General features: G+C 43.8%; 1 protein-coding gene across 4 annotated transcripts in view; it reads left to right on the top strand.

Annotated features, from left to right (window-relative positions):
• Positions 1 to 22,714, top strand: part of ERGIC2 (ERGIC and golgi 2) — a 61,315-nt gene extending 38,601 nt beyond the window's left edge. For 3 of the 4 annotated variants that reach the window (XM_085884067.1, XM_085884063.1, XM_085884064.1), the window contains 7 exons: positions 1,956 to 2,051; positions 2,469 to 2,524; positions 2,993 to 3,091; positions 7,144 to 7,241; positions 8,410 to 8,572; positions 22,353 to 22,444; positions 22,527 to 22,714. In XM_085884067.1, coding sequence (XP_085740193.1) covers positions 1,956 to 2,051; positions 2,469 to 2,524; positions 2,993 to 3,091; positions 7,144 to 7,241; positions 8,410 to 8,572; positions 22,353 to 22,444; positions 22,527 to 22,562 — 640 coding nt within the window. In that variant the 3' untranslated portion in view covers positions 22,563 to 22,714. Of the gene's footprint in view, positions 1 to 1,955; positions 2,052 to 2,468; positions 2,525 to 2,992; positions 3,092 to 7,143; positions 7,242 to 8,409; positions 8,590 to 22,352; positions 22,445 to 22,526 lie in introns of all 4 variants that reach the window. The other variant, XM_085884065.1, reaches the window with a different exon arrangement.
• Positions 22,715 to 25,078: the final 2,364 nt, after the last annotated feature.

Raw genomic sequence — 25,078 nt, 5'->3', positions numbered from 1 at the left:
GGTGTATAATTGTGTTCGATGCTGAAAATAATAAAAAAAATTTATCCCAATGTACAAGTACATACATGAAGCAAAAACATACGTTCGGCTTATGTGCATATATATGTGCATATATATATATATATATATATATATATATATATATATATATATATATATATATATATATATATATATATATATATATATATATATATATATATATATATATATATATATATATATATATAGTAACGTGGTTATCTATAATGCCGAAAAATAGCATACACTCCCTTTCATAATTTTCACCTTTTGTTGCCTTTATAACCTGGAATTAAACTACATTAAATCGCTCTTTTTTTTTTCCACCTTTATTTGCCCATTGTAATGCACAAGTTCTACAAATTTCAGAAAATGAATTACAAATACAAAACTAAAATATCTTCGTTGGACAAGTGTCCACCCCCCCTCCCCCTTATAATAGGAATTGTAAATTCGCTCAGGTGTAATCTTAAAAATCACACACCAAGTGAATTGGCCTCCACCTGTGTTAAATTGTAGTGATTCTGATTATTTTAGGATAAAATCAGCTGTTCCTGTAGGTTTCCTCTGCTGGGTAGTGAATGTCACAGCAAAGACTCAACCATGAGAACCAAGGAGCTTTCAAAAGACCTCCAGAATAAAGCTGTGGAAAGGCACAGATCAGAGGATGGGTATAACAATATTTCATTGGCCTTGAATATCCCTTTGAGCAAAGTCAAAACAATCATTGAAAAGTGGAAGGCGTATGCTACCACCAAGACCCTGCCTAGGTCAGGCCGTCCCTCCAAACTGGATGACTAAGCAAGAAGGAGATTGGTACGGAAGTTCACCTTTCAACATGATGACCCGAAGCGCACACAGCCAAAAGCTACCCTGGAGTGGCGAAGGAACGAAAATATAAATGTGCTTGAGTGGCCCAGTCAGAACCCTGACCTAAATCCAATTGAAAATCTGGGGTATGACTTCAACATCACTGTCCATCAACACTCCCCATGCAACTTGACTGAGCTTGAATGGTTTTGTGCAGAAGAATGAGCAAATATTGCCCAATCAGGATGTGCAAAGTTGATGCAGACCTATCCCAACAGACTCACAGCTGTAATTACTGTCAAAGGTGCTTCCACCAAATATGAACTTATCCAACTTATCCAACGATGATATTCTAGTTTTGTATTTTTAATTAATTTTCTGAAATTTGTAGAATTTGTGGGTTACGATGTGTAAATAAAGGTGGAAATAGTCTGATTTAATGCAATTTAATTCCAGGCTTTTAGGCAACAAAAGGTGAAAAATTTGAAAGGGAGTGTAGACTTTCTATAGGCATTGTACCTGAGATCATTCCAATTGCACTGGGCCATGGACTAACACCCAGGCCTCAGGCATGCCGATCTGTGCTGCTTCATGCAATGGCGGCGCATGATTTTATTGGGATGGAGTCAGACCAGCTGTCCAGCCATTGGCTGTAAATGTATAATATGTGATATTTTCACGGTCCAAAACTTATACAAGTCCAAAAAGGGGATAACTGAAAAATTGATGAAAATCCCTGAAACTCAAACTTCTTTGACTTATCATAAAGCCATGCACCAAGTTTCAGTTGAATGTGTTAAAGGGTATGTGGAAAAAAGTCGGAAAAAGCACAGGTGGGACGGACAGACAGACAGACGAATGGCAAACCAAGTGTCCCATCCGGTGAAACCGGTAGGAGACTAATAAAGATACGATGTCGGAAATCAAATGTGTCCAAATGATGTTCTTTCCTTCTTTTTCATGATGACATTCGGGTGTTTTGTCTTCACTTGGCTGTCAACTTTTTTTTTCTTTTTTTTTTTTAATATACTACAATTTGCTGTTTGGAGCATCTTATCTTGTGATATTTCAGGGTTTTTTATTTTTAGAATATATATTTTTTATTTGTACCATATAAATTCCAGGGAGGAGCCAATGGAGGGACCGTTCGATGCATGCCGGATCCACGGCTCTTTGCTTGTAAACAAGGTCGCTGGAAACTTTCATGTCACCATTGGCAAGTGAGTATCAATTTCTGCCCTGGTCCCACCCTGTTTCACAGCTTGTCATTTTGTGAGCGACCACCAAGCTTTCTTCGTAAATTTTATGATGCAAATGTAATTGTTATAGGCAGTGATGCAATATTTATGTGCAACTTGGAGATGGTTAAGCAGTCACTTTGATTGCAGGGATGCTTCTGTTACATGAAACGAGGTAGTGTTTTAATGAGAGGTTACTTGCTCATCTGAATGTTGTTGGGCTGATCTGTTATTTTTGTTTGGTTCTGAAGATCATTAGACTGCCATGTTTTGGTATTTATCCTGGCAGCACCATGTTAAAGTATCTATTTATTACAGGTCATCATTTTAACAATGGAAAACCAATCAGGTTGTGTCCAGCAATTATCAATTAATTTGTCTATTTGTTGTTATTTGCAGAGCAATTCTTCATCCTCGTGGTCATGCGCACCTGGCAGCAATGGTGGAGCACAATGGTGAGAGCTTTACTTGACCACTGCATGTTAACAATTGCTGAACTTGATGAAAGGTAAACATAATGGTAAATGGAAGTTGTGGGGAACAGGTGAACAGGGAAAGCTGTTCCTTAAGTATAATAGAGAACCGAGAGATAACCTTGGTGAAAACAGAAAGCTTGGATAGATTTGGATGTTGATGTGAAACGATGATGAGCTGCTACCTTTTAAAGGACTGTGTCAGGAAGAGTGTGATTGGACAGAGAAAGGGAAGTGTACATTCGAAGTATTATTTGTTCCATACTACCCCATTATCAGTATATCAATATTCTTTCCTCTGATGTTTGAGAATCGATTTGTTTATAGAAATAATGGGCATCCATCAAACTGATTGGTTGTTTAATAATTATTTACATAATAATAATTAGAATAATAATAATAATAATAATAAAGTTCATTTGATTGGCTCTTTTGTGTTGCTTTCCCCAGCTTACAATTTTTCACATCGCATTGACCATTTCTCGTTTGGTGAGCCCATTGTTGGTATTGTCAATGCCTTGGACGGCACGGAGAAGATCGCTAAAGCACGTGAGTTACAAAATGTTGTAATCCTTCTTCAGAAAACTTCCTTTTAATTCAGTAGGCCGACCTTGTTTGCTCAATTTGTGCCAAGCAGTTCTAGAGCTCTCGGTTCAACATACGGTCCCAATTTCCTCAAGAATGCTTGAGAGTTCTGACGAGGGTTAGGGTTGGCATATTGAGCCTTATTCTGTTTATCATCGTGGTATTGGTTTTCTTACATGTACGTAATATAATGTAAAACCTGCTTGTTCTCACCATAGTGTACAATACTGCTGTACGAAGGGACTTTTATGCAAGGGTCTAGTCTCATGGAAGTGCTGAATAACAAAAGGCAGTAGGTTCACCAACTACCACTTATTGGGGAAGGGGTAGTGAATATGCATAAGGAGGAATAACAAAAAACAGTAACAATGGCCCAGAGAAGAACAGAATGCGGAAAAAAAATCAAAACAATCAGTGTGTGTAGAAGAGATAGAAGATAGATATGCGAGTGTATGAGGGAGTGATGGGCAGCACATTAGAAAGACTGAAGTGAGGAGGAGGAGGAGGAAACCATGGACAGGGAAACTATTCCACAATGGGGAGGGGGGGGGTTAATGCAGGTAGGAATAAGCCTCAATTTTGTGAAGGTGAGCAGGTGAGAGTTTCTTGAGGAATGCTTGTGACGAGACAGCTCGGAAGGACAAGAGGAACAAGGCCAGATGGATGCTTGTATGCACTACAGAGCCCACCAACTTTCCGCCCAAATCACGCACATTCCTCAAGAAACCAGTGACAGTCCTTGGGAATCTGTCTCCTGCCTTGATGCAGAAGGCCTTACAAGAGCAAGGTGGGAAGCAGTTCAGCACTAGCTCAAAGTGGGGAGCCTCCAGCAGGAACACCAACCGAGATTGAGCAGCCATACAGTCGTGGAGCTCCATGTGAAAGTCTTGTACACTGTGGTGAGCTGTGTGCGGCTCAGTAATGCCTTAGCTCTATGGCGAATGCCCAGGTGATGACTGGACTTTGATGATCCTCCCATAAAAGATTATGGCAGATGGTGATACCAATGAGTTCCAGAAACTGTACCTCTTCCAGTGGCTGGCCAGAGTGGATTTAATAGTTTGATTGCTGATCCTTTTGGAGAGACCGAGTGGCTTGCTGACATTGAACGTCGTGTTCCAAGTCTCTGACCAGCGGCTTATCTTGTTCAGATATGATGAAAGGGTTTCAGCAGTGGCTCGTCTTTCACAAGTGTGATGTTTCACAAGGTAAGAAACTTCTCCACTCTGGCAGTGGAGAAATCCACATGTGGGGAAAGCTTCTGTAATGGTAAAAAAAAAAAGGACATATTTGGGGTCTTCACTTTTTGAGTGAAGATAAAGTTCAAGAAATCTGCTTTTTCTCCAGCAGTGTGCAACATGACCCTCTCCTTTAGGAGGGAAGGAAGGGAAGGGGAATGTGTACCAGACAGACTTGACAAGTTCCCACCATGCTTAGGAGGATTGTGATAGGCTGGGGAATTTGGATCGCAGGTGAGTTTCATGTTGGGCTCTGGCTCTTCATAGCACAGATACGCAATGGGGTTCAGAGCTGTGTGGAGAGAGTGCAGGTTGCCATCAGTCGAGTTTGCCTTCCAGACGGAGAATTTGAGTTATTTTCCTGTGATGACCTCACCACACGTAACAGTGTACCAACATGGATTATGGAGAGAAAAGTTGAATGCGGGATGAAAGGAACTTGTGCGGGAAGTAGAGAAATTGGTCTCTTGTTGAAGAAATTCCAGGAACAGTCATTGTTCGGAGCTGATGTGGTGATGAACAGAGGATTTTAGACCACACGCTCCAGCTTTACAAAATTGTCGTACAACTCTACGCTTTGGGAGTTCCATAATAATGACCAGAGCGATGCCCACTTTTACTAACATATGGTCAGAAAACTGGAGGAGCTCAGGAGGAGTAGGACAAGCTTGAGGAAAAACTTAACATGACAAGGTCCAGTAATGGATTGTTGCCATTTGGAGAGATGTGTTGGAAAAGAAACAGACCAAGTCCTTTCATTTTACAGAATGACTTAGCTACCTGGCTATGTGCTGAAGTATGTGAACCAACACTAAGCAACCATGATCGTGGTGGGTCTTCAAGATTAGGAGGAGAACAGGGTGAGCAGACAGCAGTGTCAATTTTTGCAGATTGATCCTTTTATATGGAGTCAAAGTTGGGGGGGGGGGAGGAGAGAGCAGGGGGTAGTAGACCACACAAAGAAACGAGACATTGTTGTGGAGAGGCGCACACAGCCAGGTGTACTCAATAGGGTTGTGGATAACCAGGGAAGGGCACTGTTTGTGGGGAAGAGAGAGAGAGGAACAAACATACAAAGGGACACCACCATCAGTGTTGGAATCATACCTGTCAGAGCTGAGGAGACAATAACCAAGGTGAGACAAATAGTCCAGGATATCCTGTTAAGAACATGGCAGGACTGAGTCAATCGGACAAGTGTAGGTTCTGCAAGGAAGAAGCAAAGTCTGAGCCATCTCCAATCGGGATGTAAAAAAACGAATGCCAGAACAACTGTACACACAACGGCATGACAGGGTTGTAGAGTAATCCACCGGCATATCTCCAAAAACTTCAATATCCCAGTCCCAGAAAAGCCATGGAAACATGAACTGAAAGTGATAAATGAGAACAAGGAAGTAACGCTCACACACCACCTGATGATCCCATCGAGGGTGAACATGGAGACCAAAGCATTGTGACCGGATATAGTACTGAGGTATAAAAAAGAAAAAATGGCATTGCATGCAGAGATCAAGAAAATGACCAAATACCAAGATCTCAAAAATGAAGTGAAAAGATCCTGGAATCTGAAGAACACAAAAATTGTTCCAGTGATCATTGGAGCAACGGGAATGATAAAGAAGAATCTTACAGATATCTTAAAAACCATCCCTGGCAATATTACTGCAAACAAATTACAGTTGGAAGGTTGTCTGGGGTTCAGTGACGATCATCAAGAGCCCTCGGAACAAAAATTTGAGACAAACACAACTTCACAGGTTGGTCTATGAATCACGACTCCCCTTACTCCTCCCTGAATCACTCCTCCCTGAAATGGAGGTGGACATTTTGAGACCTGGGAGGACTCCGTTCCACCTTCTGAAACCTACATTTGGAGATAACAACCAACAACACACACACACACACACACACACACACACACACACACACACACACACACACACACACACACACACACACACACACACACACACACACACACACACACACACACACGGTGAAGAGTATGGAGCTGGAGCAGAACACGTTTGGTGCTTTCTCATCTCCACTAGGGCAAGAGCAGGAGCCAGATAGTGGGCCAGAGTCAGTGTGAGCCAGGGGCTGGAAGAAAAGAGTCCAGAGCATCAGCGGCTCCAAACCAGAGAGACCCTTTCCTCCTGGGGCCGAGGTATTATACCCAACCACGGTCCTGCAGCAAGTTTTCGCCTCCCAAGGCTAACCAATCACTTGCCACAAGGGTCGCCACCACCAGTCGTTCTAAAAATGAGACCACAGGAGTTCAATCCCAGTTCAAAGCCCTCAGGAATCCTTGCCCTGAAGCCATCGTCTGTAAGTCTGCATACCCAGGGAATTCACCTATCCCAGCCTCGGCAACCAACAAATCACCACCACCTCCCTCCCCCCCAGTAAACGTCTTGTGCCGTATTCCAACTGCCTTTAGCTTAATGTGATGCTAAAAGTAGGATGTAATGTTTTCTGTGTGTGGGGCAGGCATTGTTTATTGCATAAGATTTAACTGCCCAGAGACCGAACAGCATCAAAATTGGCCCAGAGTTGAATTTTATGAATTGTACGTTTTGAATTTTATTTTGATGGAAGAGTTCTGTGCTGGTGTTTGATGAATCTGAATCTGAAATATTTTGGGCGGTGTCTTGCCAGCCTTGAAAAGTAGTTTTTGAAAGGCGTTTACACATCGGTTCAACTGAATGATTACGAAATTCAACGCTTCGAATTGGCGTCACTTTAATGTGTCATTGTTGTTTTTCATCTCTCCAGATGCTCAGATGTTCCAGTACTTCTTGACAATTGTCCCCACGCAAATTAAAACGCGACAATTCTCTGCCAACACACACCAGTATTCTGTGACAGAAAAGGTAGGAGTTAATTGTACTGTTAGAAAATAATAAATACTGGTAACAATGATGCAAGGATGTTCAACCAGACGATGGTGTAATGGTTAGAGAGGTCGGTGATTCAAACCCGTCCAGATCATACCAAAGACTTTTTTAAAAATGTTATGTGCTGCTTCCTTGCTTGATGCTCAGCATTTAAAAAGATAGAGCGCAGACAAACAACCATGTTTTCAAAAAGTTTTTTTTTTTTTTCATTGTGCAGGCTTTATGGGGCTAATGGCCTGCTCCTGCATGGAATTCCTTGGAAGGGAAGTCATTTATTTACTTGTAGTTTCGGCACGTCATGTCTATCTTTTAAAGTAGAACAGCTGTTTGTTTTTCAAGTCTTATAAAATTACCTGTGTTTTTTTGTAATCTAAATTATCATTGGTGTATCAATACTGCACGTAATTTAAAGCTGTTGTATTTCAAATTATTACCTCTGCCACCGAAGGTGGACGGAGGTTATGCTTTCACCCCTGTCTGTCTGTCTGTCTGTCTGTTTGTCTGTGAGCAGGATATCTCAAAAAGTTGTGAACGGATTCTGATAAAATTTTGTGGAGAGGTTGGGTGTGTGACAAGGACGAACTGATTCGATTTTTGGTGAAGATCTGAATCCGGATCTGACTATTATAATTTTTTTTATAAAGCATGAGATTTCAAAAAGTTGTGGATGGATTATGACAAAACTAGGTGGATGAGCTCGTTCGGTGACAAAAACGAGCTGATTCGATTTTGGTTTGTGTCCGGATCCAGATCCAGCCTATCAGTGGGATACAAAATGTAAACTGTTCAGCCTCGCAGAGGTATGTGATATATATCAGGCTAATGATGTCTGCCTGTCCCATGGAAACGCTCCTCGGAGAGGAAAATATTAAGTAATAGTCGCTTTTGGTTTATCCAAACCGAGGAGAAAATAATATTTTTTTTTTCAGACAACAGATTGAGCCCGGGTGGTGTATAGGCAACAAACTGTTGCCTCGATCACTGCCAAAAATTTTCTTTGTTATGAAATGTATAACCTCCCATTTTAAGCTCTTTCAACCAGTGCAAGAATAAAAGGGTTCTTTTTTTTTTATTGTATTTTTACCATGAACTTCTGCGAGTAGTGCATACAACAGCCCAAATCTTTGCGACCTTACTTTTTCAGGAACGGACAATCGATCACTCTGCAGGGAGCCATGGCGTTTCAGGAATCTTCATCAAGTATGACTTGAATTCGTTGATGGTGACTGTGACAGAGGAAGGGATGCCTCTTGGGCAATTCCTTGTGGGTCTCTGTGGTATTATTGGTGGCATCTTTTCAACCACAGGTACTGCATTAGTACAGGTGTGTGGTAAGGTTTGAGAGAGAGTCAGTGTTTGGTCATTAAGCAATGTACGATTGGTGGAAGCATGTGTATGATGAAGGTTCTGGTGACCTATTATGGTGAATTACATTTGTTCTGACCATGTGATTACAAAGTGGGTTATTTCATTACTTACTTGATTGACTCCATTTTATCCATAAACCAAGGAAGCTCCTTGTTTTCTTATGCAGTACTGTGAGGGTGGTCAACGGTTAACGCTTTCATTGTAGAACGTGTAAAAAATATTTACACACTGAAATTTTGTACAACATTGTCTATCCTTTGCAAGTTGGACAGTGAGTTACATCATTGCTCGTCGAAGCATTGAATAAAACTTAGAGGGTGACCAATAGTCACATGTGCTCTGGAATACATGTATCGTCGTGCTCCTTGTGAAGAATGTCAAAGCAGCCTGAATTCATTCACAAGTGATGGCACGATTTGACGTCTCATGTCCAGTAGTGTTAAAATAGTGCAGTTTATAAAATGGCTGTAACATTGCTGGGCAATCTTTAACTTGTACAGGCAACTAACTGCTGTCCTTCAAACAAACATTTAAATGTTGGACTGATCATCATGAATCACCGGATTGCTGTATAGGGAATGGCAGAAGAATTGGACGTCAGTATTGGAAGTATGAAAATGATCATTAATTCTCGTAAACTTCAATAAGTTTTGGTTGCGTACCAAATAACCTTTGCTCTACTCTACTTAAAGGACCCGGATACTCTTGTGAATATTGAGTTGGGGAACCTTTGAGTCTGAGGGCTGCAACAATTGCTGTTGAACTTGGTGCAGGCCAGATGCATGCTTAGTGGTTTGTCAGTAATTTAAACAGCACGTTAGAATTTTGTACTTCTGTATACAAGGTCAAGGCTCATGGAAGAGCTAGAATATGGAAGAGAGAGAGAGAGACACAGCAGGATTAAAGGATAAAATAGAGGGAGACTGATAAATGAGTGGTCAGGGAAGACTCATGGGGTGGACAAGATGGATACAGAAGGAAACTCTTTGGAGGGAAAACCTGGAAATTTTGGGTGGGGAGGGTTAACAAGTATTGAAAAGATCATGGATTTGGATGGGGGATGATCGGCGATGGTGGTGAAATCCTGGAGATGTGAAGAATGAGATTGAAGAGAATGTGGAAGTTTGTTCCAGAGGAGGAACGAATGAGTGAAGGTGAGCAGTGATTCTGGATTTTGGAAATTTCACCGGAAAGGAGGTTGATGGTGGACTATTTGTGCCCTGCAAAAACCTGCTTGGGGACAAAGCACGGAAAGAGCAGAGGGTGCAAGACCATGAATGAGATGGAAGAAGACAGAGAGACTCCTCACCTGTCTGCACTGGTGAAGTCATAGGCCTATAGACTCGGCTTCATCATGGGAGATTCCAATAATCTTGAAGGCCTTGGTGTCCTTGGCGTCAATCTGAGCAAGATGTGAGGCACCACCCCAAAGGATAGAACAGTACTCTATCAAGTTGCAGATTAAGGCCTTGTAGGTGGACTGATGTTCAGGTGTGCCACGGGAGAACATTGTACGATGGAGGATGCTCAGTTGGCAACTTGCTTTGAAGGCCAACTGTGAAATGTGCTTTGACAAAGAAAGATCCTGAGAGAGAGAGATAGAGATATTGATTGATTTTGTCAGGATTGAAAGACATTTGAAGTGTAAAGTGTTTGAGTTTGTGCTTTTTTTAAAAAAGGTCTGAAGAGAGAGGCTGCAGCCTGCCTATCTGAAGGATTTGGGATGTCTCGGCAGAGGTTGGAGCCATCAGCAAATTGATAATGCGGATTTTCCAGTCATAAAGATCGTTAATGAAGATTAGGAAGAGGTTTGGGTCCAGAACACTGCCTTGGGGTACTCCAGCCTTGCTAGGGAGAGGAGATGAAAGGATTTTGTTGAGTGCCACATGTTGATTACGAGAGTAGAGGCGATCAGGAAGCCATGTGAGGAGTTGGTATTGGATGCCATAAGCAGAGAGTTTGGAGAGTAAGGCAAGATGTCAAACTGTATCAAAAGCACGAGATGTGTCCAGAGAGACAGCCCCTGAACCCTTGTCTGACATTGAGTTGTTCCACACATTGTTGGGTGAGTAGAAGTAGCATGTCCAAAGTGGAGTGACCTGGTCTGAAACCAAAGTCGTGATCTGAGATGAGGTTGGAGAAAAGTGAGGTTTTCATATCGACTGCGATGATCGTTTCCATGACTTTGCTGATGATTGGAAGTAAGCTGAAAGGTCTGCAGTTGAGATCAGTTTTTGCACCTTTTTTTATGGAGTGCAGTGATGTTGGTTGATTTCCAAGCAGATAGAAGATGACCTACGGCAAATGATAGGGTGAAAAGGGCAGAGAGAGGATGTGAAAGTGCAACTGAGCAGGTTTTTCAGGACATGTAAGCTGATGCCATCCTGTCCAGTTTGCAGAATCAGAGTTTAGGGCAGACATAAACATTTCCACCTGAGAATGTGGAAGAGTCCAGGAGCAGTTGGCTTCGACTGAGAAGGGTGGGTAAAGGGATCGAGGGGTTGAGGACACAAGATTTGGAAGGAAACATAGAATTGAGGCATTTGGCCTTCTCACAAGTGGAGTCAGCTGTGGTGCCATTTGAAGAGGGAGAACGGATGCAAGGTCAAGGTTCGTGGAAGAGCTGGAACATGAAACGGATCAGGACACGAGAGAGACAGACAGACAGACAGACAGACAGACAGACAGACAGACAGACAGACAGACAGACCATGACCATGACCATGACCATGACCATGACCATGACCATGACCATGACCATGACCATGACCATGACCATGACCAGCAGGGTTGAAGGACAAAACAGAGGGAGACTTGGATAAGCAAGGGGTGTGGGATGAATGAGTGGAATGGTAAGCGCATACTCCAGAGACAGACTTAACAAGGTACCACCCGGTTTTAGAGGAGGGAGACAAGTTGGACGGATATTTTTTGGCTCTCCTGAGTGGACACTCCTCCTCCTCCTCCTCCTCCTCCTCCTCCTCCTCCTCCTCCTCCTCCTCCTCCTCCTCCTCCCCCACCCTCCTCCTCTACCCTCCACCTCCACCCCTCCACCTCCACCCCCTCCTCCATATGCAGGCTGCAGGTTGCATCATTGGCTGAGGGTGCGGCTGTGCCGCTAATGCAATGCCCCTCTTATGAGTACACTGGTACTCATTTCGTTGACCTCGGAAGGATGACAGGCTGAGTCAACTCTGCCTGGTGTTAATTCAACGGTGAACAGGGGCTCAAACTCAGGATCCTAAGATCCCGAGCCAGCCACCCTAACCGCTAAGCCAAAACCAGGCTTGTGGACACTTCTGAGAGAGTGATTCAGTTGCAGGCTTTGTGGAATGATATGGCATTGCTTTCGGTTGGGTTTGCTTTGCAGGAACATATCTGGACAGATCTCGAGCTTTTCATACAATGTGGCATCTTGTCCTGCTCTCCAAGCTGTCTGCCTATGCAATCCAAGGCCAACTCGACTTTTGGATTACTGACTTCCTCCACTTTCGTAGCCAACATGTGGCTCTCAACGGAACCCTTTCTTCTCCTCTCCCTGTCAAGGCTGGAGTACCACAAGGCGGTGTACTAGGCCCTATCTTATTCCTAATCTTCATCATTGATCTTGCTGAGTTTCTGGAAAATCCTCTTTTTTCTCTTTGCTGATGACTCCATCCTCTGCCGTGACATCTTTCGTCCTTCTGACAGACAGACAGACAGACAGACAGGCAGCAGCATCTTCCCTCTTCAGACCTTGACAAAATCACAAACTGGTCAAACACTTGGAATATGTCTTTTAACCCTGGGAAATATACATCTCTCAAACTCTCTCCTCTCTCCTCTCTCCTCTCTTCTCTCTAACACTCTCTCTCTCTCTCGGGTCTCACTGTCAGCCATGACCTCTCTTGGGCAAGCCACATTTCAAAATTGCGCTCTTAAGCCAGACTCCGACTGGGCATCCTCCATCGTGTAAAGTCCTTCCCTGGCAAACCTTAGCTCCTGTCCACCTACAAGGCTATCATTCACAACTCAATGGAGTCCTGCTCTCTCCTCTGATCTGGCTCCCATGCCTCACACCTAGCTCAGCTTCATGCTGTGGAAACCAAGGCTTTTAGGATCATAAGTATCTCCTGCGATGGAGCTGAGTTGATGGGTCTGTCACTAGCTACGCCATCGCAGACACGGTGGTCTCTCTGTCTTCTGCCATCTCCTCTCTGGTCTTGCACTTTCTGCTCTTTCCATGCTTTGGCAACTGGCAACATTCCAGGCAACTGCCTCGCCACTTGATTCAGTGTACCATGGTCTGGTGGATCGGAAGTATAACTGAACACGAGATGGGATGAATTGGTGCCGAAGAAAGAGCAGGTATATATGCAGATAAATAATGCAAGTAATCATTCTGACTGAAAAGCATGGCACTCTGAGTCGACTTTGCACTTCTTAGCGCTCACCATTATATCAACCATGACCAATGATGTATTTTTTTTTTTAAATGAGAACTGCACTCTTCGACATCGACCGATATGTCTCCGTCCCCATTACATCATTATACATCTTTGCACCAAGTTTTATTTAAGGCTAAAAGCATGTAAGTGGTTACCACCCCTATTTTAGGGCATACTCTGACTTGAGTGGCATTTTTGAAAGTCACAAAGACTACTACTAGTCATGAAATTTGGTTCATTGCACAGACAGTGTTCCATCGGACCTTAAAATATGTAGGTTCATGGGTCTATGATGTATATTACTGAATCTACAGGATTTTTTATTGAATATACATGCCCAGTATTGGCCTTTTTTCTTGTTTCACCTTAAAATATGACATATATATATATATATATATATATATATATATATATATATATATATATATATATATATATATATATATATATATATATATATATATATATATATATATATATATATATATATATATATTAGACCATGCAAAAATACATGTAAAACATTCTATATGAAATTTCTCATCTAATCAAAAGGTTGTCACCCACCGTCTGAGAAAATCAGCATTTGTGTCGGTCAGTGGTGGATTCGCATGATATATGCGCATTTTGGCATATTTTTATTGCCCTTTTAGAGCCTGGGACTATGAAATCCCCTAACAAAATGACTAGTTTATCAATAACTCATACTTACGTGTCTTAAATTATTCAACTTATTACCAATAATCGATGTAAAAAAAAAAAAAAAAAAAAAAAAGAGATTATCCGGGTGGATACTTAATTACAGCGGCTTGACCAAACTTTCCAACCCAAATGTCCGGCTGCATGTCACGTTTTTTAAAAAATGCTTTTATTCTTCTGTGCATCAAGCCTGGTGTTGGCTTAGTGGTTAGGGTGGCGGCTTGGGATCCCAGGGTCCTGAGTTCAAGCCCCGTTGGCTGCTGAATTAACACCAGGGGGTTGACTCAGCATGTCATCCATCTGAGGTCGGCGAAGTGAGTACCAGTGTACTGGTCCCGGTGTATGCCCCGGTTAGAATAGGTATACCATATCCCTGTGTCGTAAGAGGCGACCAGGGTTGGCGTCAGGAAGGGCATCCGGCCATAAAACATTGCCTCAAGAAAAAGCCTAACCCCTGCACAGCATTGAAAAATGGCTGTAAAAACGGTCATTTTATTTTTTTTTATTCTTCTGTGCATCAGATTATTTTCACTAAAATTTATTTACAAATGGGGCACAGTGATATAGATATTGTTACGGCTGTGGAAATTCGTATTACACCATAAAGGGCCCTCAGGTGAGATATCTCGATAGGTACATGTGTAGTTAGCCCAAACCCGTTGTATAGAGGGAATTTATGTGATCCATTCGGGCTGCGATCCTCCAGTTCGTCGTTTTTCTTTCTCTATCTTTTATTTCAAACAATCAAAAAACCGCCAACGATGCTGGTGGGGTTTTCCCGCCATTCTTGCCCGCGCTTGGTGTGAGGGAAGGGGGAGGGGTAGCTCCCCGCCGATTGGTGGATGGACAGCGTGAGGCGGTCGGGGTGAGGGAACGCCCCTTTTCCAGAACCCTCTCGAAGGAGGGTAGAGCCTAAAACGGGGCGGAGTGAAGGGCGGAGCCCCGCGCTATAAAAGTCAGACACGGGCGGGGCGTGCTTCCTCTTCCTCTTCCTCTTCGTCCTGGAGCTGGTCTCGTCGTTCGTCTTGGCTGGTGGTCTGGTCTGGTCTTCTGTCGGTGCGGTCCCGAGACCCCGCTTCCGCGCAAAGATAGCGCCGAAAACCCCGTCCGTTTCCCCCAAAACCCCGTCCGTTTCCCCCAAAACCCTGTCCGAGCTGTCGGGCGGACAATGCGAGCTACGCGCGGCACGAGCTCGGTGCACCACACCGGAGAGAGCTCGCAGACCGCGAGAAGAGTCGGGGCCAGGCGCGACCACGCCGACGGACGTTGGAGGAGGACTCGACGGCCCACAGGGAAGTCGCCACTTTTCTTGTCTTTGGGTTTGTGTGAATGACTGTGCGTGGCGCCTGTCCGACAAGTAGAACTGTTTAAGTGTTGCCGTGTGTGCGCGTAGTCTGGTTTAACTCTTGCTTTCGCTTTATATGTGCATTGTGATTATTGTGACTGTAAATACGTGCCTTCCGTGCTGGTCTGTGTGGATTAAACGTGCTTGTGTGAACTTGTTCCCCGTTTCGCTGTGTCCTTTCCTTCGTTTGAATTTCCATCTTGCTTCACGTAAGGGGTTCGTAGTGGGTTCAACATCCCGGTAATTAATCGGAACCGTCAAGGCCGACGATAACACCGCTCGGTTATCACTGTAGCACGGAACGGACCGCTTAAGTGGTTCGCGTCCGGAGTCGGCCTGTGGCGTGGTACGATCGCCCGGTCGACCATTCGCGCAGGTACTTAGGTAGATCGAATTTGGCAAGCAACCCTAGCCTGCGTGGGTGGGCAATTGGCACGATCGTGGTGAGGTTAAACCCCCACCCGTGACGAGCTCCCGGCGTTAGTCCGAGAGGGTCACGACAGAATTGTCCGTCCGGTGGGCGACGTGCCGCGATTCGAGTTACGTGGCCGTTCGCACGCCAGCGGGCGCGAATTCGCAACAATATAATAGTATAAAAAATATTGAAAACATGCATGGCTTTGGTTTAGAGTAATTTTGCATTTTTGTCCGACTGCACCTCACACTTTTTTGAATTTGATTAAAATATTAATTTTCTTAAAAATTTTTAAAAATATTTTTCCAGGTATTTAAAAAATATTTTATTGATTTAGAAGACAGTTAAAACAGTTTTGGAGAATTTAGAGAGCTTTTTGTTACTCCCAGAATTGATTGAATTGAAAATTTACGTCCAAGAATTTGTTCGATAAATCTCTTTTATTGCTTTTCAGAATCTGACAGTCACTGAATAGAGCAGTAATAAACAAGGATAAATGTGTCCCAGAGCAGCGTCCTCAAGGTTTTGTCGGCTAAAAACAACAACAACAACAACAACAACAACAACAACAACAACAACTTCCGATATTTCTTCACGTGCCTTGATTAAGCCAATAGCGAGACCCGTCATAGTGCATTTATGTATTTACGAAATATAGTGTATTTACGAAATAATGTATTTACGAATTTACAATACATTAAATGGAATAATCTTTAAATGGTAACGTGAACTTTTCAAAACTTTAAAGCAAATGTCCGAATATATTTAAAAGTTCATGATAGACGCTCTCAAAAGGCACCCTCAATGCGAGGATGTGTACAAGTGTTTAGTATTTAACGAGATCCGGATCGTGTATATAAAGGTTTTGTCTTCACAAGAAGAAGAAGAAGAACAACAACAACAACGCCGAGCGTTCTTATTGCGTTCTTGGCCCAGAGTTAAATTTTATAAAATGTATGCTTTGAATTTTATTTTCATGGAAGAGTTCTGTGCTGGTGTTTGAATCTGAATCTGAAATATTTTGGGCGGTGTCTTGCCAGCCGTGAAAAGTAGTTTTTGAAAGGCATTTACACATAAATAAGACTGGCACCAATATACAGAGCATGTTTGTGGCTGTGAAGGTAGTCCTTCCTGTCTTCCTGTTCATGTCCTACCAAAACTGATGCTACCGCATGCAGAGCTGAATGTGGTTATCAACAAAACTTCTGAGGATTAAAGGGCGAACATTTTTCGGGGAATAAATTTTGGTGACTTTTCATATTCCTCCAAAATTATTCTTCCTTACTTCCTTGCATCATTAGGCATTCAGTGCTGCCGAGGCAGTTTCATTGGCTAGGCTGTTGGGAGTTACAACCTAGACAGGTCACTAATCCGACACATGATACTCGACTGCACGTGTTGGAATTTGTTCAGAGTGCCGGCAATAGCTTGCCTTCTATTTGTGAAGGACACGTTGGGGTCTTCAACGTCCACCAACTAATGCAGGCATTAGTTTGATTTGATGTTTGACCTGATTTGATGTCCATCACATTGATGAGTCTCCCTGCATGTGAAACACTAGGATGGTACTTTATAGCTGGGTCGAGATTCAAATTGGTAAGACGGCTCAAAGGCAAGTTTGTATATCTCCATATTATCCTGCCAGGCCTTCCGACGTAATAGTTGCTTAAAATACTGAACAAATTATCCCCACGCAGGCCAGATTTAAAAAAAACAATGCTACGGGACGTATCCGGCCCACGGACTGAACGTTCCCCATGCCTACTCACAATCACGCCACATAGTCAATACTTGTCACCTTGATTTTTCTTCTTTGTGCTCCTCAGCGTCTATATCACCTGGCATTAACTTAACAAACTGGAAGACAAAGCATATGTCCTGAAATGGCTCTGCATACCCATCCCAAGGTTCTTTGCCGGTGACAAAGCGTAACCACATCAAAGGGGACAAGTGTGTCGGCGTAGCAGGGGAATACTTTGAGAAATCATTCCAACTGTATAACGGCATGAGATGGTCAATTTGCAATTTTTCGTTAATTCGTTTTGAAAGACAGACAAGAGGTGACAAATGAAATGGATTACACAAGTAAAAGAATGTATCTTCTGAAATACTGCAGGAGGGAAGAACAGGCATCGTGAAATTAATATGGGACAGCAATTACTGTACTTTTTTTTTTCTTTTCTTTTTAAGGATTGTATTTTATGTAAAGGTCATGCTAATGATGCTATCATTTTTTTCTCAATTGTTCGATCCTCTTGATATAGTGTTTCAACGTCCATTTGATTGGGATTGTTTGTGATGATATGAAGTGATTTTCAATGATTGTCATGATATTGTTGAGGTTCTGGAAACCGCATCCCTCCAACACCAATGGCATCCAACATACAGTGGTCCTCAGACAGTTATTTCATTAATATACGTACAAATAGTCCCCTCCTTGTCTAATGGTACAAATGGGACAAGTGCGTTGTGTGAATCTCATAGTTAGGTCTGATTGTATCTCTGGCTTTATTTCCGATTCTTTTTATCTATTCCTGAGGTAAATCCAAGCAATGGGTCCTTGTGAGGACCAGCGGGCGCTGCGCTTGGACACCCATCTGTATACACTGCGGCCGCACACCCTTTGCTGTGAGAAGGGGTCCTCGCAAAGGCCAGCGGGCACTACAGTCGGACACCTACCTGTAAAAACCGTGGCCGTGCCCTTCACGTAAGAATGAGTCCTCACAGAAGACCAAAAGGAACAAAACACCAAACACCCACGCTGCACGGAACATGTGCAGCACAGCGGTAATTTCCACCCATTGGGCAGAAGACGTAGGAAGGATAACCAACACGACGGCGCGCTGCAGGAATGCCGTTCCGAGGAAATAGAAGGAACAACATACCAAATGTGAACAACGTACAATGCGCACGCGGCGCACTCTTTTCAACCCATTTCTGAGTAATAATTATATCTATCTTTTTCTTTAACCCAAACCTACATCTAATAATTATCTCCAATCTTTTCTCTCAATTCCTGACACAGATCAAGGCTGGCACCGCACACACCACCGCTTTTGATAAATGACCGCATGCTCAATGGCGGCGGACCCACACGCAGCCCCGGGGTAATTTATTATCGCACACAGAGCAAGGCACGAATGGTACACATCTTGTTCGGGTCTGTGCATGTGTTTACCATAGCATCTTACCGTCGGTCTTCGCTGACCACCGTGGCCACGGGTGTCTCCCGCGGACGGCGAACGTCCTCTTGCCTCTCCGCCCGACGAGGCTGCAGCCAGGCAGAGACTCGCTGTATGGCTCGGGCCGCATGGCTTACAGACAGGCAGTACATTGACCGGCGCTGATCGCCGGTCGCCGTGGACAGCCTGGGAGTTCGGTGCAGGGCGATTCGTGTCACGGTGCTCGGAGCGAGACGATTCCACAGCTTGGAACCATCTGGCTGGATGTAAAGTGGAGCCGCTTCCGGCCATCACGGCCGGGCCATGTGCTGGCTGGGGCCCAACCAGAGCACCCGATTCGGGTGACATATCGCTTCCGGTCGTCGCCCCACCCCGCACCACGGGGCCGTTCGAGCGTTCGTCTGCTGACTCTGCCTTCGTCACCAACTCACCTGCTGACTCCGCCTTTGTCACCAACTCGCCGCTGACTCCACCCATCCACCTGATCCTGTCTGCCTCTCTCCACCCACTGCTCCGGACTCCGCCTCTCTCCACCCACTGGCTTCTGACTCCGCCCATTGTCCTTCCTTCACGCCTGTTGGTCGCGCGCCATTCTCTGGAAGCAAGAGAAGCAAGAGACCATGAAGTGCACCATGACGCTGCACGAAGTGTACCATGAGACTGCATGAAGCAAGAGACGACGCGCCAGCTGTCAGGGAGGTATCGCCCAGCGGAACATCCCCCCCAAAACGTACTGGTGGCGCAGTCAGCCTCAATCGTGCAAGGTATTGAGAGACGGTTAGCCTCATCTTCTCTCTTTTTTTTTTTCTCTTCATTAACTCTTCTTCATCTGTGTGTGTGTATGTATGTGTGTGTGTGTGTGTGTGTGTGTGTGTGTGTGTGTGTGTGTGTGTGTGTGTGTGTGTGTGTGTGTGTGTGTGTGTGTGTGTGTGTCTCATGGTGCCTGTCCTTGTTTAAGTTAAGAGTGTAGACGAATTATATCGGGATAACTCTGCTCTGTCTGCTTTTGTAAGTTGCTTGTGTTATTGTCGCACCACACTATTCTTCCTTTCTCTGCTTAGACCCAACAATAAACTATTAATTGTACCACATACCTTTCCTCGCCTGCCTGTTAATAAGTTCTGAGTAGAAATGTTCCCAGCTCATTTTTAGGTCAGCTCGCTGACCTAATATGTCCGTGTCTCAACAATTTTTATTTTTCTATCTCCTCCTGGACGTCTCAGCCGATTGAGTTCTAACTTGACACGATGATAACACTCGTTGCTCTATAGATCGTCTGAGCCCTTTTTCACATTTTCACCTCGGGGTCAAGGTTACACGGTCATCAAGTGCAAAATGACCGATTGGTCGAATGGCTTATTAGGAAGCATCGGATGGCTATAATGCATAATGGGTTTCATTGGGATTATTAAGAAGATTTAATTCGACCAACTAGTTTCTCGTTGCCCAATAAGCAGGGCCAGACGACAGAGGTAACACGAGGTCCACTGACTTCAACACGGCTTTGCGCGGTTATTTTAAGTTCAATTTAAATTCTGTTTTCACTTTTCATTGTCGCTAAGGTTGATTAACACTCAGTTACATCAAGTTTTGTGAAAATTGAATGCTTATGTCCTCTGTCTGTGTTGAAAGCATTGCAGCGAGGGGTAACTTCCATGGGCTTCCATCCGTTTCCATGCCATATAACGAGGCTGTCTTAAGTTCTAGTTTATTTCTGTTTTCACCTTTGGGACCTTCTGGTGTAGCTCCACGTTTAATGAAGATAATGTTCGTGCAAATCCGCTCAGAAACACACTTTTCATGAGGAAAATATATTCAATTCAAATAACCGTGAGACTTTGGAAGGGACACCACATGCTTTCCGTTCACCGCTTCACCTCGTAACCTGTCCTCCTGAGGGACTGCTTATTCGTAGCGTCTGTGAGATTCATGTTTATATTTTAGATGGGTCCTTTTTAGTTGGGGTGCAGCTCTTTCCTGGATATAGCCATTAAATGCACACACTTAGAGTATTTATTTCACGGCCATAAACGCCGGTTTGAAAATTGGATAATGATGTTGGGAATGATTCTTAGAATATGGAGATTTTTGCTTTGAGCGGCCTCACGCGTTTATTTTAAATTCAATTTGAATTCTGTTTTCACTTTCCGTAGTCACAAAGGTTGATTAACACTCGGTTGCACCAAGTTTTGTATCCGAGCTGACCGTCAAACCCGCTGGGGTGTATTATTGTTTTCTTTCATTGATCCAGCATGGTCCCTATATTAACCTTGCTGGGACTTTATTCCCAAAAATCCATTCCTTTTTGCCGGTACGTCCTTGGCAGTGTCGCTCGGCTGCATCCAATCCGGTAAAGTGATCCGGTTCGGACAAAGCATACTGAGGGCGTGTCCCCTGGTAATTAGATCACGTGATTATTTTTTAGGTAACCGGATAAAGTAGACGGAGGACCCCAAGTCATGTGGTTGAGTTATTGGTGTTCACGGTCGGTTAGCGACCCACCGCGTCACGGAATTATCCGTGTGCTATAGCCTGCAATTCCGGGGAGTCTGGTGGGAACCCGAGATAGCTTCCCCCCTGGTGGTCTTCTCACCCGACCCACGGCCCGCAACAATATGTTAATCAGAAAAAGTGAATACAATGTCCACCCTGGTTTATATGTTAATTTGAGCAGCTTCATTTTACCCAACGTTGTTCATCATATAGTCGTTGCACATAATCAAGGATAATTCCCATGTGTCATCGTAATCAATACACCCTTGGATCATGACTGACATTGAATGATATTTTGAGAGGGCTGGCAGGATGGCCTGCAGGTGCTCACACACCCCTGTGAGCTGTCTGGCCTGTATTATAATCCCATCCCAGTGATTCTGATTAATAAATGTGTGTGAAATCCCTCGGATGAACGCTAAACGGGTGTCCCGTTTGCTGGCATTTGTTGGTGGGTGTTAAAGATCCCACGGTGTCCTTCGCAATGAGTAGGTGAGCTACTGCCAGCACCATGAGCTAATCTCACATTCCTGCCCTAACTATTGCTAGAAGAGGGATGGCAAACCTTCCAGCATGATCCTTGCCAAAGCCTGGTGTTAGCTGGCTTAAGATCTTAGAGTCTTGAGTTCAAGCTCGTGTCATTACATTGAATTAACACCAGGTTAGTTGACTCAGCCTTTCATCATTCCGAGGTCAGCAAAATGAGTACCAGCTTACTGGTAACAGGGGGCACCACATCAGCTGCATAGCCGTGCTTCCAGAAAATGATGCAAGCCAAGCAGCCACAGGCTACGTATGAATCAATAAATAAACCCTTGCCCAGAAACTGCTTCAGCAGCACCGACCGTCTAACAGGGTATGGTACATCGGATCAGATATTTTGAGAACTTTGCTCAACAAATGCTGCATGGACGAGATTACGAGAATGTATGTGTGATTGTGGCTTTACCGAGGAACCTGTCGAGCCAGACATTTTGTTGGTTTATAACTCATGAGATGGTTACCCTTAAATAATCTGGGCTCATAAAGTTTCATTGCTCAAATGTGGCAGATTTGACATTGTATGGAGACAGAACAAAGACAAGATGTACGGAATTTGCATCTGTTGCCATATCAGGCAAGCTCTAAGACTAGACTACCTGTGTTTCTGCATTACAGGTTTGCTGCATGGGCTGGTGGGGTTCATTTTCGACGTCTTGCTGTGCCGCTTTAAATTGGGAGTGCATCAACATGCTCAAGCCGAACAAATGGTAAGCTCCTTCCTTTTCCCTCTTAGTTGGAGATTGGCTTTCATTCTATTTACACCTTTTTTTCTTCTTCTTCTTCTTGCAGATTGGAAACTCGGTTTTAAACAATGGGAAACTCTGATTTTGGATAAAGGTAATCTGAGACCTGGCAAGCTACTGTATGTACAAGTGGTACCACATGATCTCTGGATATTGTTGGATTGCTCACATGGTAAGGGAATGTAAATTTGTCTACATCTGTAAATGAAATTTAATAAAATTTCACTTGTTAAATATTTGCCTTGTGCTACTGCTTACCTGAAAGTGGGCTGTCAGGTAACCTCGATGGCCAATCAAATTACATCCGACATATGACTAAAAATGACCATGCACCATGTCGACAAAGTCGGCATTGACTTCTCCAAGAACACGTTTTCACCCACATGAGCAGGAGGCTTTTGCCGATGTATTCTGGACAAGAACAAGAGTTGTAGGTTGCACACTATATGTTAAGATTGGCATTCACAGGTCCATAATGTTGATCAGAACCTGCCAAATCTGTGCCCAGCTTGAAATATGGTTCACCACTTGATCTGAACTCCAAACAAATTCGGTTCTATGTAGATCTTCATCAACTACAGGTATCTGCCAATACATCTTGCTCAAGTCAATGTTAGTAAAATACTTATCCTCACTGAGCTTCTGGAAGCGATCACCAACTCTCACCGTTAGCTCCAGATAAGATGCATTAAGCTTCCCATAATCAACACGCACATGGTATGTCCAATGTGTAAGGCAAATTACACCTTCCCTCACCTTCCTTCCCCACCTCCCCCTCCCCCACCCTGCCCCGACCCACACATCTCCAACATGTCTCAACTAAGGGACTCTGTGGCACTATGGTATGATGATGGATTATGGTGATTGACTGCATCCTTCGTGGTTGTTGGTCATTTGTCCTCTAAAAGCATTGCTCACTATATCCAAATCAGTAGTCTGAGCATCTCAGCTACCTGAAGATCTTTCTGCTGCAACTTCAACTTGTCATTAGTCGCAATGGGTCATCCAGATCTAGGTAATTCAAGAGCTCGCTGATCATCCTTCTGTTTGGACGTGTGCAGTCGCCCCACAGTCCTCTTGTCACGTCTGGGCTCGATCTTACGGAGCCCTAACTCCAGGTACCTTACCAACAATCAGGTCGTTGACTTCATCTGGCAGGCACTGCGCTTCAATTGTACCCATTACGTAAGGGGCATCTATCTAAATCCTAACCATCAGCACCTTCTGTTGTGTTGTCAATCAGCCACATGTAGCGAAACTTTACAATGTACTAGTCTCCCTTTTAACTATCACCATGACTCTGCTGCACCCTGTGTACCTTAAAACCTGCATGCAGGAGCTTTTGATGTTCCTCTTCACAGTTCCCCACTGGCTCTTCCAATAAGGGGCAAGATACAAGCACTGCTCATCAGAGGAAGTCTTTTATCTTATCACTTGCAAGCAACAAATTGTCCTCTGTAACATGATTCCAATTGGGTGTCTGACACCATCTTGGGGACACGTTTTCTACAGGCAGCTAGCACACTTCGCAACCTTTGCAAGAATAGTCTATTAATACCTTCCTCCAGAACCTCTTACGGTACTGTTCCAACATCCTGCAGCACACATCCTGGCTCCTTCAAAGATGACGTGCAATCCTTTGCAACATGCCTGATCTAAATGCATAGGTAGCACAGCATCTCAGACAAAACTACGAGGGCCGTACTAAAAGTCATGAGCCTCAGTGGATGCCACATACAGTATTTGTGCTGAATATAGAACACGAGTTATTAGCGGCATCTATCCGTCTGCTGGGACGCTGAGGGATGCATGCTCGTTGATTTCCTGTCAAACCATCAATGTGGCTCGTGATGTTCAGACGCTCAAGAAACAAACTTGCATTTTGGAAAAAAGCTCTCATCTTTAAAATGACAACGCTAGGCCTCACGCTGCACATCTGATATTGGAGGAAATCTCAAAGAATGGCTGGGAAGTTCCTCCACCCTCCCTGCCTCCCCCCCATGTAATCCAGACTTGGCCCCTGGAATACTATCTGTTCAGCCCTTGAAAGATCACATGAGTGAGCACCATGAAAACGACGAGGCAGTCCAGATAGCTGTGGGTAGCTACTTGCGAATTGTTGGAACGGACATCTACTGCAGTGGGATTTTTAAGCTCGTGCAGCACTGACAGAAATGAGATCGTTCTGGAGATTTTTTAGAAAAGTAATGTGGTATGTTTTGTTACGATTGACAGGTTTTGTTTTTTTTAACATGTACAATTTTCTTACTTTGTTTTCCTGTACAATTAACATGCTCATGACTTTCGGTACAGCCCTCGGACCGATCCCTTGAATTGGTCCTCACAGTCCACCACTCTATTTCTCCTTTCAGCACAACAGGTTAATTTTCCTTCCCTCAACTCCCCACTGACAAATGTCTGTTATGAGGTATCAGGAAAAAAAAAATCTGAAACATTGTCTAATTCCTAAGATTCTCCACTGCCCTCTTACATGGCTGAACAGATAAGTATTTGACACACATTAATAAATTCTTCCTTCACAAAAAGTCACACACGTCAAATGTCGGGGTAGTTTTTGATGGGGCTCTCACTGAACTC

The sequence above is a fragment of the Eptatretus burgeri genome, chromosome 6, assembly GCF_056783735.1.
Source record: "Eptatretus burgeri isolate ZD-2024b chromosome 6, Ebu_testis_v1, whole genome shotgun sequence".
In the NCBI taxonomy this organism is placed as follows: Eukaryota; Metazoa; Chordata; class Myxini; order Myxiniformes; family Myxinidae; genus Eptatretus; species Eptatretus burgeri.
The sequence above is the reverse complement of the archived record's forward strand: the minus strand, read 5'-3'. Positions and strand labels throughout refer to the sequence as shown.